The sequence below is a fragment of the Bos grunniens genome, chromosome 29 (genome assembly GCF_055505025.1).
Source record: "Bos grunniens cultivar Pamir isolate PY7600 chromosome 29, Bosgru_T2T1.0, whole genome shotgun sequence".
Classification (NCBI taxonomy): domain Eukaryota; kingdom Metazoa; phylum Chordata; class Mammalia; order Artiodactyla; family Bovidae; genus Bos; species Bos grunniens.
The window spans coordinates 4,997,878-5,016,149 of NC_141193.1; the positions used below are offsets into that span (position 1 = coordinate 4,997,878).

At 43.7% G+C, this 18,272-nt stretch overlaps 1 protein-coding gene across 1 annotated transcript in view; it reads left to right on the top strand.

Moving 5' to 3' along the window:
* Positions 1–968: 968 nt before the first annotated feature.
* Positions 969–18,272, top strand: part of TESMIN (testis expressed metallothionein like protein) — a 46,184-nt gene continuing 28,880 nt past the window's right edge. The window contains exons 1-5 of the mRNA XM_086385236.1: positions 969–1,446; positions 7,270–7,428; positions 9,651–9,771; positions 11,588–11,664; positions 14,562–14,656. Coding sequence (XP_086241362.1) covers positions 973–1,446; positions 7,270–7,428; positions 9,651–9,771; positions 11,588–11,664; positions 14,562–14,656 — 926 coding nt within the window. The 5' untranslated portion in view covers positions 969–972. The remainder of the gene's footprint in view (positions 1,447–7,269; positions 7,429–9,650; positions 9,772–11,587; positions 11,665–14,561; positions 14,657–18,272) is intronic.

Below are 18,272 nucleotides of genomic sequence, written 5' to 3' on the forward strand. Positions count from 1 at the left end.
CGCCCTGTCTACCTCAACTGGCGGGTCCCGGGCCCCAGCCCAACACCACCCTCCAGCCCTCCACGTGCCCTTCCACAGTTCTGGCTTATTCCCTCCCACTGATCGGCCCCGCCCCACTCACTTCCGCTCCCGGCCTTCACACCTCACCCCCAACGCGTCCCACCCTCTCACCACCTAGGCCACGTGTTCCGCCCCTGCCACGCCCATCGCCGCGAGCCCCGCCCTGCCCCTGGCCACGCCTCCTCCCAACGGCCAACCCAACGGCTGGCCCCGCCTAGCCCCCACATTTGCGCTAGGTGCTCTGACAGCTCCCGCGGGCCCAGGTACGTCGTCTGAGGAGACCTGACGGGGAACCTCTCCAGCGCCTGACACGCCGGCTTTCCCCGCGGTCCCGGGCCCGGCCTCGGGCTTGCAGACGGGAGGGGGACCGTGGGCCCCGAGTCAGCCTCGAGGGGGCGGAGGGACCCCCCCCTCTCCTTTCGTCCCTGTCGGGGACGGCGGGACCTCCAAGTCAGCCCCTTGGGGGACGGCGGGACCCTGCCTCCGTCATTCCTCTGAGAGCGACGGGACACCGCTCCTGTCAGCCCGTCGGGCCAGCAGGGAGCCCTTCTCCGGTCGTCCTCGCCTGGGACGGTGGCACCCCCAGGCCAGTCCCTGGGAGCGGCGGGCCGCGACCCCTTCGGTCCCTCCGGAACGGCGGGACCCTTCCCCGTGTCATCCCGCAAGACCCTTTCCTTGTCAGCCCCTGGGAGCGGCGGGCCCTCCGAATCAGATCTTGGGGGCGTCGGGGCCCCCGGTCAGATTCCGGGGGCGGCGGTACCCCCAAACCAGACCCTGGGAGTGGCGGGCGATCGCATCAGATCCTAGGAGCCGCGGGCCCCCCGGAATGGCTGCCCTCTGGGGGCCGCCGCTGACCGGGCCGCGTCGTTGCAGGTGCGGGGCGATGCCCGGGCCTCGACGCCCCCAGTGGCCATGGAAGACGCCCCTCTGCTGGGCAGCATGTCCAGCCCCGAAGACGAGATGGTGACAGACCTCTTCAGTGCCGAGAGTCAGTTTGTTCCTGAAAACCTTCCCCTGAAAACTCCGGTGGCGATAAAGCACGAGGAAGACGATTTTCACGTCTTCAAGGATGCGTACCTGGGCCCAGCGGATCCCAAAGAGCCCCTGCTGCACGCGTTCAACCCCGCGCTCGGCGGGGACTGCCAGAGCAAGGTCAAAGTGGAGCTGCTGGTGGATGAGAACGAAGACGAGGGACTCCTGGGGGAGTACCCGAACCTCCCAGAGCTCAACCCCCTGGAAGACACCGTTCTCTCTGCCCCGCAGCCGCAGGCCTACAATGTCCACTTCCTGTCCTCCCTGCTCACCCCGCACAGGAGCTCTGCCGTCGTGCCCCTGGGCGCCTGGGCCAGGGACGGAGCCGCCCACCCGGGTGTCCGTGTGATTCCAGTAAGATCCGCATCGCACAGCTCCCCCTGCTCCTCTTCCCCAATAGAGAGGGAGGACTTTTACCTCGATTTTTCCTGTGTCAGTAGCATCACTGTTGGACTCACCATTCCCAAAAAGGCGCATCCCTTGCTGAAGCGAGATGCATCAGCCAGCCAAGCATCCTCCCTGATGGTGAATTAGGTCCTTCATCCTCGGTAAGATCTGGCCTGACTCAGGGACTTCCCTGGTGGTCCAGTGGCTAAGACTTCACACTCTCAATCCAGGGGACCTTGGTTCAATCGTTGGCCAGGGAACTAGATCCCACATGCCACAACTAAAGATTCCAAGATCCCACATTCTGCAAGGAAGATCGAAGATACCATGTGCATCGACTAAGAACTCGTGCAGCCAAATAAATATTTAAAAAACAAAAAATACATGGCCTGACCCAGCAGGGATTAAAAAACAAAAGAGAAGGGAAACAACTAGAATTTTTTTTTTTTTTTAGCTCTGCAGGCAGGGATCAAATTGTGCCCCTTGCTATGGAAGTGGGAGTCCTAACCACTGGATCACCAGGGAAGTCCCTACAAAGTTTTGAAAGCAGCTTTAGGAAAGAAGCCCTAGTGTCTGTGAAAACAAGTGCAGTGAGTTTTCATGCACTGGCCTTTTACGTATTTTCCCCTTTAGATTTATAAGGGTTCTAATTCATAGCTCAGATCAGTCAGTCATGTCTGGCTCTTTGCAATCCCATGAACTGCATCATGCCAGGCTTCCCTGTCCATCACCAACTCCTGGAGCTTGCTCAAACTCATGTCCATCAAGTTGGTGATGTCATCCAACCATCTCATCCGTTGTCATCCCCTTCTCCTCTGGTCTTCAATATTTCCCAGCATCAGGGTCTTTTCCAGTGAGTCAGTTCTTCGCATCAGGTGGCCAAAGTATTGGGAGTTTCAGCATCAGTCCTTCCAATGAATATAGGATGGATTGGTTGGATCTCCTTGCAGTCCAAGGGACTCTCAAGAGTCTTCTCCAACACCACGGCTCAAAACCATCAATTCTTCGGCACTGAGCTTTCTTTATAGTCCAACTCTCACATCTGTACATGACTACTGGAAAAACTATGGCTTTGACTAGATGGACCTTTGTTGGCAAAGTAATGTCTTTGCTTTTTAATATGCTGTCTAGGTTGGTCATAGCTTTTCTTCCAAGGAGCAAACGTCTTTTGATTTCATGGCTGCAGTCACCATCTGCAGTGATTTTGGAGCCAAAACAACAGTCTCTCACTGTTTCCATTGTTTCCCCACCTATTTGCCTTGAAATGACGGGACTGAATGCCATGATCTTAGCTTTCTGAATGTTGAGCTTTAAGCCAACTCTTTCACTCTCCTCTTTCACTTTCACCAAGAGGCTTTTTAGTTCTTTGCTTTCTGCTATAAGGGTAGTGTCATCTCTGTATCTGAGGTTATTGATATTTCTCCTGGCAGTCTTGATCCCAGCTTGTGCTTCATCCAGCCCAGCATCTAGCATGATACAACATATAAGTTAAATAAGCAGGGTGACAATATACAGCCTTGACATACTCCTTTCCCAATTTGGAACCAGTCTTTTGTTCCATGTCCAGTTCTGTTGCTTCTTGACCTACGTACAGATTTCTCAGGAGGCAGGTAAGGTGGTTTGGTATTCCCATCTCTTTAAGAATTTTCCACAGCTAGGACTCGATGCTAGGTAGGACTTACAGTTAGTACTTGTGTTTGGTGAACTGTGAAATCACGGTGTTAGAGCTTCCCTCTGTTAGTAAGTAGCTGTTCCTCAAGTGTATGTAATATAAATCAGAGTCTATATGAATTCATGCTAATTGTCAGCCAGCTACCCTATTTTGCTGTGGATAACCACTAGTAATTTTCTGCTTTGTTCTTATTTATTTACTTTGAACCTGGGCTTTGGGTGGTGAAAGCACAAAGTCCTAACCACTGGACCACCAGGGAATTCCCATTTTCTGTTTTATTTTTGCTGAAACTAAAAAATCAATTTTTAAAGGAAGAAAAGGATTTCCAAGGAAATGTGTACTGGCCCCCCAAAAGGATCTAGTTTGGAAAATTAGATTACTCAACCACTAATTTTAGTAAGTTATAAATTAAGCCTGTGTGGAACATTTTTGAGTTGGTATTAAGATGGCTGGAACCTGACTTTGTATATCGTAAACCGTAGCAGCAGGAGCTTAGATTCCTGTTTTCTGCTCCTTAGTGCACAGGAAAGTTGGGGAAGAGAGGCTGAGGCCTGGAGAAACCAAAGAGCACATCTTGTTCCTCCAGACTTCAGTCAGCGCAGAAGTCTTTCTCGGAATCTTTTTGAGATGGCTTGAAGTGTCGGACATTCCATCTTGCTACCAGGCCAAACTTAAGTCCCAGCACCTTTGCCTGTTGGTCCAAGTGCAGTTCCCTTCCTGTGCCCAGTGGACTCAGTGTTCACCAGAACGGGAAGGGAATTAGCTCATTAAAATAGTAAATTCTCTTTTAATGTAAGTCAACTTTAGCAAGATAAAGGAGGGACTACTTGGATGATATTTCTTTTTTTTTTTTAATTTTATTGACAAATTCCAAGTGTTAGTCGTTCAGTCATGTCTGACTCTTTGCCATCCCTTGGACTGTAGCCCACCAGGCTCCTCTGTCCATGGGATTCTCCAGGCAAAAATACTGGAGTGGGTTGCCATGCCCTTCTCCAGGGAATCTTCCCAACCCAGGCATCAAACCCAGGTCTCCCACATTGAAGGCAGATTCTTTACCATCTGAGTCACATGATTCTGACAGTCCAAATTTATTAACAAAATGAAAAAGATTTAGCACAAACATGTTTATCATTTAAACAGAATGGAATTATTTTTCAGTAAATATTCAGGGTCAGTTGCTAATTTCCTTTTTCTAGAAATTCATTTCCACATATTGACCTCTGTTTATTCTGTAAAAATAGGGTTTTACTATACTATAAGTAGTCCAAGTATCAGTTGCATGGGATTGAGGAACTGATGTATTTACTATTAAGTATCTGTTAATTACAGGGAAATAAGTTAAATCTGGAGAAGGCAAGGGCACCCCACTCCAGTACTCTTGCCTGGCAAATCAAATGGATGGAGGAGCCTGGTGGGCTGCAGTCCATGGGGTCACTAGGAGTCGGACACAACTCAGTGACTTCACTTTCACTTTTCACTTTGATGCATTGGAAAAGGAAATGGCAACCCACTCCAGTGTTCTTGCCTGGAGAATCCCAGGGACAGGGGAGCCTGGTGGGCTGCCGTCTCTGGGGTCACACACAGTCAGACACGACTGAAGCAACTTAGCAGCAGCAGCAAGTTAAATCTAAGCCTTGATCATTTAAAAAATAAAATTATTCTTCCCTAAAAACCAAAATCTAAACTTTGATGACATGTACATGACAAATTCCCCAAAGCAGAAAGCAGAGAAAATTGAAAAATTCTACATTTCTGTAAAATTTGAAATGTCTAAAAAAAGTTATAACTTGAAATATTGCTAAACTTTCCTATATCTTAAAAAAAATTTCTACCTAGATACTAGTCTGCTGTGCTAGGGGATTTGCCAGTCCATGAAAATAATTAATTGTTTGGATCCCAGATTTTAACTTAGATGATCTTCAAGTCTGAGTCAGACCCACACTTGGAAAGATAGTTGTCTCTGTTGTGATTTTACAGAAGGTCTTCAGAATGTTACCTCAGAATCACCATCTTCTTTGAAGGACTTTATGATCTGCCTCCTGGCCTTTGGGAAAATTCACCTGTGCTCTCTAACAGGCAGTCTGTGCAGGTGGAGGTTAAGGAGGGGGAGAGACCATATAAATTGTGGGTTGACTGCTATTTCCTGATCTCCTTACATATCACATTTTAAAGAAGCACTTAAAAAATATATAATAATATATTAATATAACAATATATATTAATATAATTAAATTAGTATATATTACATTTTATTATATATATTATATAATATATATTATATATAATCAATATATAAAATTACATCTTAACTTTATAATTATATATAATATATAATCATACATAATATATATTTATATATGTTTATAATTATATATGTTTATATATAAATTTATATAATTTATAATATAAATTATTATATAACATAAATTATATATTAATTATATATATGTTATATGTGTGAACATAAATATATATAATTATATATAGAAATTATAAATATATAATTGTATGTATATATGTATATATATAATTATATAATGATATATATAATATATAAATAATGTAAATATATAATTATAATTATGTATATTATATCTATAGTATATAATATATATGCTATAATATATATTATATATATAGTCAACTAGCTGACTTCAACTAACATATATATAATATATATTTAATATATAATAGTTATATATTATAGATAAGATATAATAATATATAATGTATATATTTAAAAGTTTATTATTTTAATTTAAAATTTTTATAATTTAATAAAAATAAAATTATATTATTATAATTATATAATAATTTAGAATTATATAATTAATATTAATATAGTATATTATATAATATTTATTACATACTTTATATATTATATTTATATTTATTATACTATTATCATATATTTCTAATATAAATTTATTTATTTTAATTGAGGGCTAACTACTTTACAATATTGTATTGGTTTTGCCATACATCAACATGAATCTGCCATGGGTGTACACATGTTATATACATTATAATATATTTATATATACTATACATATACTATAGATATATAATTATAGTTTTGAAACACTTTAAATGGTAATTTTTTTTTTGAAACACTTTAGTGGTATTTTTTTTTAAAGCATCGAGACTACTTAGTTTTTTAAATTCCATTGACTTTCAATGACATCATTGATGTTTCTCCCTAGTTTTGGTACTTTTGCTGATGTGTCGCTGAGTTGTTGCAGAAGATAGCTTAAAAAACAAAGCTGGCAGTTATTCTCTACCCTCATAGTTTTCATGTTAATTATCGTTCTACCATTCAGTGAGGGAAGCTCTATTATTTAATTATAAACATTACTATAAATACATTGTAAGTTATGTGCATGTGTGCTAAATTGCTTCAGTCATGTCCCGCCACCCTTTGCTACCCCATGGACTGTAGCCCGCCAGGCTCCCCTGTCCATAGGATTCTCCAGGCAAGAATACTGGAATGGGTTGCCATGCCCACCTCCAGGGGATCTTCCCGACTCAGGGAAACCCAGATCTCTTATGTCTCTTATATTGGCAGGAGGATTCTTTACCACTAGGGCACCTGGGAAGCTCCAAGTTACAATATAATATCATTAAAACATCAGCAAAGATGTCTGGCTTCTTGAGGAAAAGGCAAAACAGACTAGAACATTAATACAATTTAATGAGCGTGCTCTGAGAATGATGATTAAGAAGCATTTTAGGCGATTTTAAGGAAGTTCCCAAGAGGCAGCCAGCTCTTTTGTAGTAGAGGGTTGTCTAGAAGCTCAAGGGGGAGCTGACCAATCACAGAATCTTCTCAGATTACCCACACCATGTTTTTCAAACAGCAAGAGGGTTACATCGAAGTCACATCCCCACACCTCATGGGCAGATGGTCCTGATCTCTGGTGTTCTCGATCCCCAGCCAGGATGGTCAGATGACTTGTCGCCCAGAGGATGAATTAATAGTGAGGAAGAGAGGATGCTAAGCATAAGAATGTTCTTTACTTCAAAAATGTAACTTCTACAAAGAATTTTCTATATTATGCAACTGTAAATAAAGTGCAGTGTCCACAATGTGATTTCTAAGATAACGTTTACTTTTTCAGGTTGAAATCAAGGAAGCAGGTGGTTCTATCACAAGTAACAATCTGGATGAAGCAACCTTCCAACATCCTCTGGCCCAGGAGTCCTGTTGCAAGTTCCCATCATCTCAAGGAGCAGAGGATGCCTCTGGTTGCTCTCATAAGAAAGACTCTAACCCAATGGTAATTATGCCAAAGAAAATGTGTCTGACTAACATGATGTTAAATGTTTGACCCTTATCATTACTAAGTCAACAGTAAAATATTTTCCGTCATTGCTTTGCATTCTGTTTACTTGTCGAGTCAGCATTTTTGATTGTCTTATCTATGAAAAGAGGGATATAATTAGAGTCTTTCTAATGTTTCCTTCACATCTAAGATTCTCTTCTACTCGATCTTAGCAAATCAAAGATTAGGACACTGCTGTATTCACTAAAGAGAGAAGCCGTAAGTCACCTCAGTCCAGGCAGACCCAGGGTTGGCCCAGGAAAGGAGCAGCTGCTGACCTGTGTGGTTTGGCATGCTGGTGGGAGGGGGCAGCTGCAGTTCTGTGGCTGCAGGGCAGAAGCTGCTTTCCTCCCTGCCTGCCTCCAAATCCCTCCTACCAACTAACACTCAAGTAAGATAGGAATCAGTAACATTTGTGGTTTATGTGATAGGTTCGCATGTTCGTCGTTTTATTTAATCTATCAACTGCCCTGGTGGCTCAGACAGTAAAGAGTCTGCCAGCAATGCGGGAGATCTGGATTTGATCCTTGGGTTGGGAAGAGCCCCTGGAGAAGGAAATGGCAACCCATTCCAGTATTCTTGCCTGGAGAATCCCGTGGACAGAGGAGCTTGGCAGGATACAGTCCATGGAGTCACAAAGAGTCAGACACGACTGAGCTACTAATACAGACAAACTCTGTAGGGTAGACATTATTTTTACCTACATTTTATGGATCAGAAAACAGAGATGTTGCATAGTCTACTTGTAAGTGGTGTGTTGAGGACCAAAAAGGGAGGGAAACCAGGAAATCCAGCCCCAAGCATTCATTTGGCAAAAGGTCCAAAGAACCAATTGCTGTCCCCACCATCAGCTCTCTATTCCAAGAAAGGAGACCTTAAACCTAAGGTGTGTACTTTAACTGGAAAATACTTGAGAATGAGCAGAGCTTTTCTAGGACACTTAGATCAGGTGAACAGGATGAGAATTCTTCCGATTACACCAGACTCCTGAGTAATGTTAGAATGCTCACAGGAGGGACAGGATTGTGTCCCTCAGGAGTCCAGAATTGTGCAATAGGCAGAGGCCTGGACAGTCCACTCAGCCCATCTGTGCACCTGTGCGTGTGTGGCTATAATTATCCTCTAAATACAAAGAAAATTCCAATGGAACATGAATGCTGGCCTCTTATCCAGTGTCAGGATGATCTGAAGGTGTGAGCTGGCGATCAGCACCTCATTAATGTAGGCTGTATGTGTGTTATTTTGGTAACATCGATCCTTTAAGCTTATTTGGGTTTTCCTGTCTAGGAAACCCAAAGGCAACCTAACAACAGAAACCGTAGTTTCTCTGGGTATTTGCGATTTTACCATCAGAATTAGAAGCTATGTGCGGTGAGAGACAGTGACTCCTCTCACCTTCATGTTCATGCTGCACTGCCATGGACAGGGCTGCCCAGGGGAGGGCCGAGTCCATGCTTGGCTTGACTGGTGTGGTGGACTGGTGACTCACCAGGCTTGCTGGGGATTTATATATGGTCAGAATCCAACTAGGCGATCTGAGGGTGCTGGTCAGGCCCAGAAAGATTGACATGGTTTCTTGGAATTTTCCAGTACTTGGATTAAACTTTCTAAACTGTACTTGTAGGAAATGAAATAAATGGGTATCTTAAAAACACATTAAATGTTAAATAATAACATGTGCATGTGGAAGGAGAGAACAACTGTCATAAAATTAAAGATTATTCTAAGTAGTTGACCAGCTACAGAGATGGAGTCAGGGGGACAAAGCCCTTCCTATGGTTAACTGGATTTCAGTGGGGCCAGGTTAGGCAAATCAGCACACTCTCTCCATTCCTGAAGACCGTGGAGTACCTGGACAGGTGGACAGAAGCTCTGGTTCATAGTCACCTGTTCCCTACCCTAAGCCTATACCTGTAGAGACAGGTGTGAGCAGGAACTTCTCTTAACACACTGAACACACCTCCCAAGACGTTTCCCCGGGAATTTTTTTGCCTTGTGGTCCCTCCAGAGAGCATGTTATTGTAGAGTAAATAAGTGAGAATATATCTATAGTTTACCATTTTCCATTAAAACTTAAATTGTGCATTAAAACTGTGTTCTTGGATTTAAGTTTACTTAGATTCATATTACTGGATATCTTTTTAAAAATGGAGCCTGATCATTATTTTTCATTTTAGGTGATATGTCAGTTGAAAGGGGGCACACAAATGCTGTGTATAGACAGTTCTGGCGCAAGAGAACTACAAGCACTTCATTTGGTTCCTCAGTATCAAGACCAAAATAATTATCTACAGTCAGGTACAAAGTAAATTAATAGAAAAATATGTCATATATCACATGCAAGTTGGTAAGTGAATATGTGTGTGAATGTTTATGGAGTGAAAGTCAAATAGGCAGTTAGGCAATTTGGCAACCTACAGCCCATATTAGTGAGTTAAGACTAGAAAAATATATCTTTATAGGTTAATTCATGTACATTGTTCTGACTATCTCGAATTCTTAGATAGCTGTCCTCTCCTTCTGCTATCTGTAGAGAGCTTTGTGATCCTAATAGGCAACTACTTGTACCCATGAGTGGTGTGGCCAGAGGTAACTGGGTTGAAACAAACTTTCCCAGATTAGGCAGTGGGTTGACTGTTCAGATGTGGCAAAAATTATACACATTTTAATGTAAATGTTTTAATGCAGTCAAGGAGAACCAGCACTCTGCTTTCATCATCATGGGTTCTGAAATAACTATCAAATGCTGACTTATCTGCCGTTGATTTATTCAGAAACTTCTTTAAACTGGTGCAATAATAATGAATAATCTATAACTACTTGATTACCATCAAATGACTCATGAATGATTAAAGGAAGGTCAAATGACATAGTTTTAAGATTGTGTTTACAAAAGTTAGACACTAATACTCAAAACTGGGCATCTGTGTGTACTATGCACATAATTGTGTTACCCTAAAGCTTGAATTAACCAGAATATTTCATTATCATATGATTCACTGACCTTGTCATAATTTAAGTCAATATTAAGTCCTGATGCCATTCCGGTAAGCCTTTGGAACCCAGGGCAAAAAGAATGTAACTGCTATTCCATCCTGATAGTCTCCTTATCCAGGGACAGATAACATGCCTCTAAGGCATTTACTTTTCTATGATGCAAAGCACCTCCAGGAGCACTTTCCTGCACACCAGCCATGGGTTTTCTGGCTCCAGTCCCTGTGGGTCAGAGCTGCCTCTGATCCTCTACACAGGCAGAGAAGGCTTCTTTCCCAATTCCCTTCCTTCTGGAACATGACAAAATCCTAATGCCTTAGATCATCCCCAGAAGGAAGATTTACATAATGCTCTCCTCATCTATGTCCTTGTCATATCATCATAACTGCTCAGCCCCCAGCCTAGTTTCCTTTGTCACTGTGTACACATTAAATATAACCGTGAAATAGATGCATTCAGTTACGTAAATCTCAAGGAAACACCACTCAGAGGAGGCACAACAAGCCTTCAGTAGGTGGGCAATCAGGAGACTTCTGTCACTCCAGTTCAAACACGGAATTTGACAGGGACCGTAGTGTCTCACGGGTGTTCTTCATGGCGCGCTTAGGCCAAAGAAATACACTATCAGCTCCAATCTTAAGTAGTTGCTCCCAATAGCCTGGTAAGTATTCACATGCCATCAAATCAGTACCTGAGGAAGAGCACACACAAACTGAAGGTGGCCCGTGTGTCGTCCCACAGGGGGCGCTGTGCTTTCTTTGAAAATGAGACGTATCTACAGCCTCCCTGGTGAGTGCTGCAGCACTCGAGGGCACCGTGGCACAGAGTTTAGGAACCTGGGCAGCGACATTTTTTAGCATAACATCCCGGAAGCTCAAGTAAAGTAGCATTATGACAAAGAAAAAAGGTGTAATAAGTAAAAACAAACAAACAAAAAAACCCAAGCTGAAAACATTGACCAGAAAGGTTTTATAGAAAACATAAATAGGATCAAGAGAAGTGTAAATGACTTTGCACATGTTAAACTCATGATACATTATCGTTTTTGTACTTTATTCCATGTGCAAGTGGAAAAGGAACAATATATGCTATCAATTAATTGTAATTGTCTTCCTTACAGATGTCCCTAAACCCATGACTACTTTAGTAGGAAGATTTTTGCCAGTACCAGCAAAATTAAATCTCATTACACAACAAGTGAGTTATTGCTTTAATAAAAAAAATACAATAGGGTATTATTGTCTCTTGAAATTTCAATTGTTGAAGTTTGAATTACTCAGAAAGTATATTTATCCTCTGTTTTACAATCAGTGGTTAAACCAAGTATCCAACACCTTCACCCCACGTTAGGCACTGGGAGTAGCAGAGTGAGTCTAAGACCGCCTTCTCTGCCGGCTCTGTGAGACAACCGGGCCTTCCTAGGCCTCTGGACCCCAGTTCTGCCCCATTCGCTGAGTGTGTCCTTTGTGGTCCTGACACCCATCAGCACGTACCCCTCACTTGGTCTAGAATACTTATTTCCCACCTTTGTCCACATCAGGAAAATGCTCTTTAGTTTAAAATACTTTTATGATTACACCATAATGTGCATAGATTAAATATAAGACAAATGTACTCTTTTCCTTAAGTCTTGATGTAAAATGTCCCCTCTCCAGAAGAGCCTTCCGTACGTCCCCAGTGTAGACGCCACTCTCTGTCACAGCGCCTGTTTGATTCTCTGCATACGCCCCCAGTGTAGACGCCACTCTCTGTCACAGTGCCTGTTTGATTCTGCACACACTGTGACTGTCTTGCGTTCTTCAGTCTGTTTGTTTGCCTGTATCCACCCACAGGAATACAAGCTCCATAGAGCAGAGATCTTGTAATTCTTGGTTATATCTGTGGACTGAGGGCTGGAGCAAAGCTAACATGTATCAGGCCTTCATAGAGGGTGGCCTTCAATAGGGCAGCATGCCTGAGCACTTGGGTTACATCAGTGAGCCAATATTAAGTGAACCCCCCAAAACAAATCAAAGCAGAACAGATGACTCTGCCCTCCCCCAGTTTACATTTCAGTGTGGGAGACAGACAATAAGCAAACCTAATAAATAAATAAATTAAACTGTATGCTAGGAGAGCAGAGGCAGGGCACTGGAGGTGGGGGTTTGAGGAGGAAGGCAGGTGGCAAGTTTAAGCAAGGTGGTCAGTGTTGGTGCCACTGAGAAGGTGACACTCGAGCAAAGTCTTGAGAGAGAGGAAGAAGTGAACCATGTGACTGTCACGTGGAAGAGCCTTTCAGGCATGGCGAGGAGCACTCACAGTCTGGGTCCAGTGGGCTGTGGAGACAGTCAGGAGGCCGATGGGGCAAGGGTGGAGCAAGCAAGAGGGGAGAGCAGGAGGAAGTGGAACGCGACAGGAAACATCTTACTTAAAAGACATCTCTTTTTCTCTGCTTTACTTTGAGGCTAAATAAATAAGCAAAAGAGAGAGAAATTATATCTGGTTTATTCTGAGAATCATCTCAACCTCAAGAACTGTTAAATCACTTCCTCAAAAGAAGGCAAAAGTCCAGAGAAGTCTACTCCTCATGGACTGCCATGAGGAGGTGTGGGCCCAATAATTGGGTGTCTGGGTGACTGTAAAAAAAACAGTTGCTGTCACTGGTGAACACTTCCCTCTAGCAAAGCAGGGGAGAGGAACACAGAGCCTCCCAGCTCTCAAGACCCACCAGGGTGGTTCTGGTGGTGACTCCCTGTGAGACTGTGGTGGGGGATTTGTAATGAAGGAGTTGGACCCTGGGTGGTTTCTCAGTGTCTTCAGGGCCCATCAGGGAATGATTACACACAATGATAAAAGAAGCAGAAGAGAGAAAGGATGATAGATAAATTGTGTTTTCCCAAGATCATGCTTCTTTTTTTTTTTTGACTGCACTGAGTGGCTTGTGGGATTTTAGTTCCCTGCAAGTGAAGTCGCTCAGTCGTGTCTGACTCTTTGCGACCCCGTGGACTGCAGCCCACCAGGCTCCTCCATCCATGGGATTCTCCAGGCAAGGGTACTGGAGTGGGTTGCCATTTCCTTCTCCAGGGGATCTTCCCGACCAGGGGATCTTCCCAACCTAGGGATCGAACTCGGGTCTCCCACATTGTAGGCAGACGCTTTACCGTCTGAGCCGCCAGGGAAGTTCCCTGACCAGGAATCAAACTCAGGTCTTTAGCAGTGAAAGTACAGAGTCCTAGCCACCAAACTGCCAGGAAATTCCAAAACTATGTTTCTTAAATAAAGCTTATTTTTAAATTTCAAGTTTTCAGGGAGGAAGGGACAAGGATAGGATGTTTGTGATATACACAAATAATTTCAAAATCTAAACTTATTCAACAGTTGAAATTTCTTCAAGCTTCTTTTAAGAAAATAAAGGTCAGCGTTGATTTTGCTACCCTTTCCTTTCCCTGTAAGCCATGTGAATGGATAATATACAATAAAAGAACATGAGAACCAAAAAGCAAAGGACATGGATAATGCAGAGATTAGGACACTGGTTTTGAATTTGTTAAAATTGATTACAAAATTTTTTATGATTAGATGAGAAAGTAATGGTTGACAATGAGATTTCAAATGTCAAGATCTCTTGTGTTAAACTAAGAACATAATAATAATCAAAGAACATGTTTAGTTTATAGAAATATGTTATTAAATTTATTTCCGAATTTATAGTTCATAAAAGTGAAAAAGATGTCCATTGCAATAACACTGGACAACCGACTGACAGCCGTGTGAACCGCTTGTCAGCTTGTAGGTGGCTTGGCCCTGAGTCCTTGGCCTGTTTTCAGTCTTTGACCACAGTCAGGCTTTCTCGCCCCAGGGCATCCTGTGGTCTGGTGGGTGAGGTGACTGGGGCTGGACTCCTCTCACTTCTACTGAAACCCTTGGCTGGAACCCTCTCAGGTGTTAGCAGAACCATGGTGATAATAAGGCCTGGATGTTGTCGTAAAGGGATCGTGGTATAAACTTCCAGAAGAAAATCATTTTTGTCTATATCTGGGGTGGGGGGGAGAAGGTATAATAAACTTTTAAAATGTATACTAATTCAAATTATGCTTGCCTTTGACTTTACACAGCTTGACAGTGGAGCCTTACCATCTGCAATCAACGGTTCTGCTTTCCCCTCAGGATCAACTCTTCCAGGACCACCACCAAAAATAACTTTGGCTGGGTAAGAATTAAAAGCAACTGTCACTTTAATGTAAGAGTTTAAGAGGCTCTTGGGTACATTTGTGATTTTCTTCTGAGTTTTAAAGTTAACTTTACCTGCAAACTTTCATGACTTCTAAAATAGGATTTTTACATTCAGCAGTGCACTAACAGTATTGCTGTGAGTGTCTGGTTTGTGGTTGCTTGAAAGACTGGTCTGTAACCTTCATTTACTTCCACTCTCTGCCCACTGCCCAGTGGCAGTGTTTCGGAGGTTTGCTGCCGATCCTAGCTGTCTTGAGAGCACATTGGCTTAAACTTGGCTGCTTTGTTTCTTTTTTGCTGTCATCAACACAGGTAATGGTGTGGCAGTCACTTAATGCTGACCGCAGTCTCCGTGCCTTTATGGCAGCCTCTGCCCGCTGCCTTTGCTCAGGTTCAATGGCAGGGTCCAAGGCACATGGTCTGCAGGTGGATATGGCTGCACTTATCTGGGACCTTGTCTGGACATTTTAAAATCATGTCTATAATTGTAACTAACTAAACTAACCAAGCTGGTTGCAACTTTCTTGAGTTCACACTCATGTGCTGTCAGTGAATAGAGCAGCCCTCTTTGTTCATGGAGCCATCTAGTTGGTTATGGAGGGCCATCTCTTCCTGCCTCCAGAAGTTGGGACACACAGCCTAATGAAAAAGTACATTTGAGGGCCTGAAAGAAATCAGGCCAGCAATTTAGGAAATGTAGGCTGGTCTCTAGTGCCCCCAGCCTCCTGAAGTGTCTGCCTTTAGGCACATCTTCACTGTGACCTTGATGAGGGTGAGGAGAGTCATGGGGCCGTGTGAGAGGCTTAGGTGAGCTGCTAGGTCGAGTTCGGTGACCTGGTGGGATTCAGTCAACACACACCTCTGCGGCGTCGCTGAAGAACGTCAGTTGCTCACAGGATTTGCTGCTCCAGTCTTAGTAGTTGGTCGTGGAGCTGGTTGTGATTCTGTGCCACCTCAGCTGTTGACTCTCATTTAATTTGGCTGACTCTGACTGTGGGAGCCATTCTCCCGGCTTCACTATCTTGGCATGGTGGATCAGTGGTTGCTGTTTACCTGGTTCTGTAATCATGGTTCATAATATTTGTGGACAAAACAACTCTGTGAGCAACTTCTAGATTTGCTGATGGTATTACATCTTTGGCTACACCATATGACCCAGGATTTTCTCAGGATATGTACCTTACCTCGCTTGTAATCTGGGAGCATCCAGCCCGTGGTATTGCACACCATGTGCTTTAGCATGCCTACCATATCCACGGGCATTCGGTGCTTCAATACTTTATTTCCGGTGTGGCTCTCGGAGTTAGAGTGCCGTTTGAAGTTTCTCTGCGTTGCAGCTGCTACACGTTTCCACAGAGGAGCAGCAGTGAGGGGACTTTCACTCAGTGCACCCCCTTATTCCCACCCTCCCCCTGCCTTCTTCCCGCTCTCTGCAAGGTTTTCTCTGTTGTGAAGTCATTATGCAGGCCATAAAATATTTTTCTATTATAAATGATGTGCCAGGAAGGTTTGTCAGGAACAACATGAGCTTTGTTTTTGTATTTTTTGCTGCAAATAATTACTTGATTTGATGTCATGCCACTGAATCAGCCAGATGATTATTATCTCTACATCCACAGCACTGATGGCATACTGGAATCTCTACCAACTTGTTATTTTTGGTGAGGGAGCTGTCAGAAAACCATTTGCTGGCTGTTTCATTCTGTATGAGTTCCCAACCACGACTAATTTGCTAGACCTCTTTAGATGCTTTGTTAGGCTTTTTTTTCTTTTTTTTTTTTAACTTTCATCAGACAACAAGGTTAAAGTAGGTGTGAGGACATGAGAAAGGACATTCTGTCAGCCCCTGTGGTGTAAATGTTCTGAGATAGGTGACTTAGATGTGGGCCAGCTTGGGCCTCACAGCAAGCAGTCCATGTGGGTGAATTCACCCAGTCACCATTCTCAAGATACAGGTGGTGAACTGGCTGACTTATTCAGTAGCCTATCATATGAATAAAAATTCACGTCCTGTCACTCTGCATGGCTTTAATAATCAAATTATCAATCAGACATTACTGTGAATTCTGATATCCCTTGAGATCTTTATTTTTGGTAACATCATGAACATTATAAAATTCAAGAGTCTGCTTCTCTGGAAATTTTTTCTTAAAGATGAGGTCATATCTCACTGTGGTACAGTTTATTTATAATGCTTTTCTGAGGCAGAGTTGTCCAGATCTCCTCTAGCCCTTTAATTCTCAGGTTGGCATAGAAGAGTAGTCAAATATGATTAATATTAGAGCCATGGAAGTTTTTTTCAGTTTAATCCACTGCAGTGAACTTGTCCCTTTACTGTCCCTCCAGGCGCTCTTTGCTCATCCCTGATGTGGTATCTTTGCTTGTGCTGTTATTTCAACTGAAACATCCTTTTGATGAATAACAAAAAAACTTCACACCCTCGAAAGTCAATGTCAAGTTCTACTTCTTTCAGGAGTAGTTTGTTTTGTTTTTTCATCTCTATTAAACTGTCCTCGAATTTTATATCATTTATAATCTATATCATATAATTTGATAGTTGATTATATAACATCTTTTGTTCTCTAATTTTTCAATTATATATAGCTCATGTCCCAAATTATTTGGTGGATTCCTCTAGAACAGGCAACGTAAATTAAAATAGATGTGTATGTATGTATATTTTGGTATTCCCCTGAAGCACTTATGACAGTCTAGCCACAAAGTGATCTCATAGTCAGCGCCTGTTGGCTCCTTCCTGCACCGTAGATGCTCACTGAACCGCGCTCTCTCCTTCCACAGTTACGGCAGGGCACCACTGCAGTGTCTCCATGGGCCCCTACTCCATTTTTAAAGGGAACAGTTTTGGTTCCTCTGGACAGGTAGTGCCAGGTCACACCATGCCCCATTTTAGAGGCAAGGCCGAGGGCAAGAGTGGTGAAGTGGGTGCCCATGTCCCCCTGCTCTGAACAGCCCACATCTGATCCAGGTTCGGGCACCAGGGGCAGTGCAGCCAGGTCTGCCGCCTGCAGGCACCCATGGGGATGGAAGGCTGCCACTCTCCTCTCTATGAAGGGGAAAACTAGACTAGATGAAGAATAAATTAATAAAGACTCAACAACATAGTGTGGGGATATAACCTTAAAAATGGGAGACATCTCCAGAAGAAGCAGCACACAGCAGCTCAGCCGGGAGTCGGGGACCTTTATGGCTTCCGATGAGAGAGGGCAGGGCTCCTGGAACAGAAACCCACGGTGAGGAGAGAGGCGGAGCCCTGATGAGGGGAGCTTCCAGAGCACGGGGGCGGGGGCCTGAGCTGAGGTTAGACTGACCTCCCCTGACTCAAGACAGCTGTGTGTGTGAGGGCGCAGCGCACAGGCAGAGGGTGGCTCCCGTGCTCTGCAGGATGCCAGGAGGCTGTCAGCAAGACTGTGTGTGCCGAGCACTGCCGGAGCTCCTGAGGAGACCAAGACCAAAACGTGGTCTCAGAAGCAGCCAGGGCCACAGAGGCAGAGCCTGTGCACACAGCCTCGGGGAGCAGGAGGCTGAGCTCGAGGGCCACAGGCCCAGGGAGGGGGAGCCCTGCTCACAGGCGG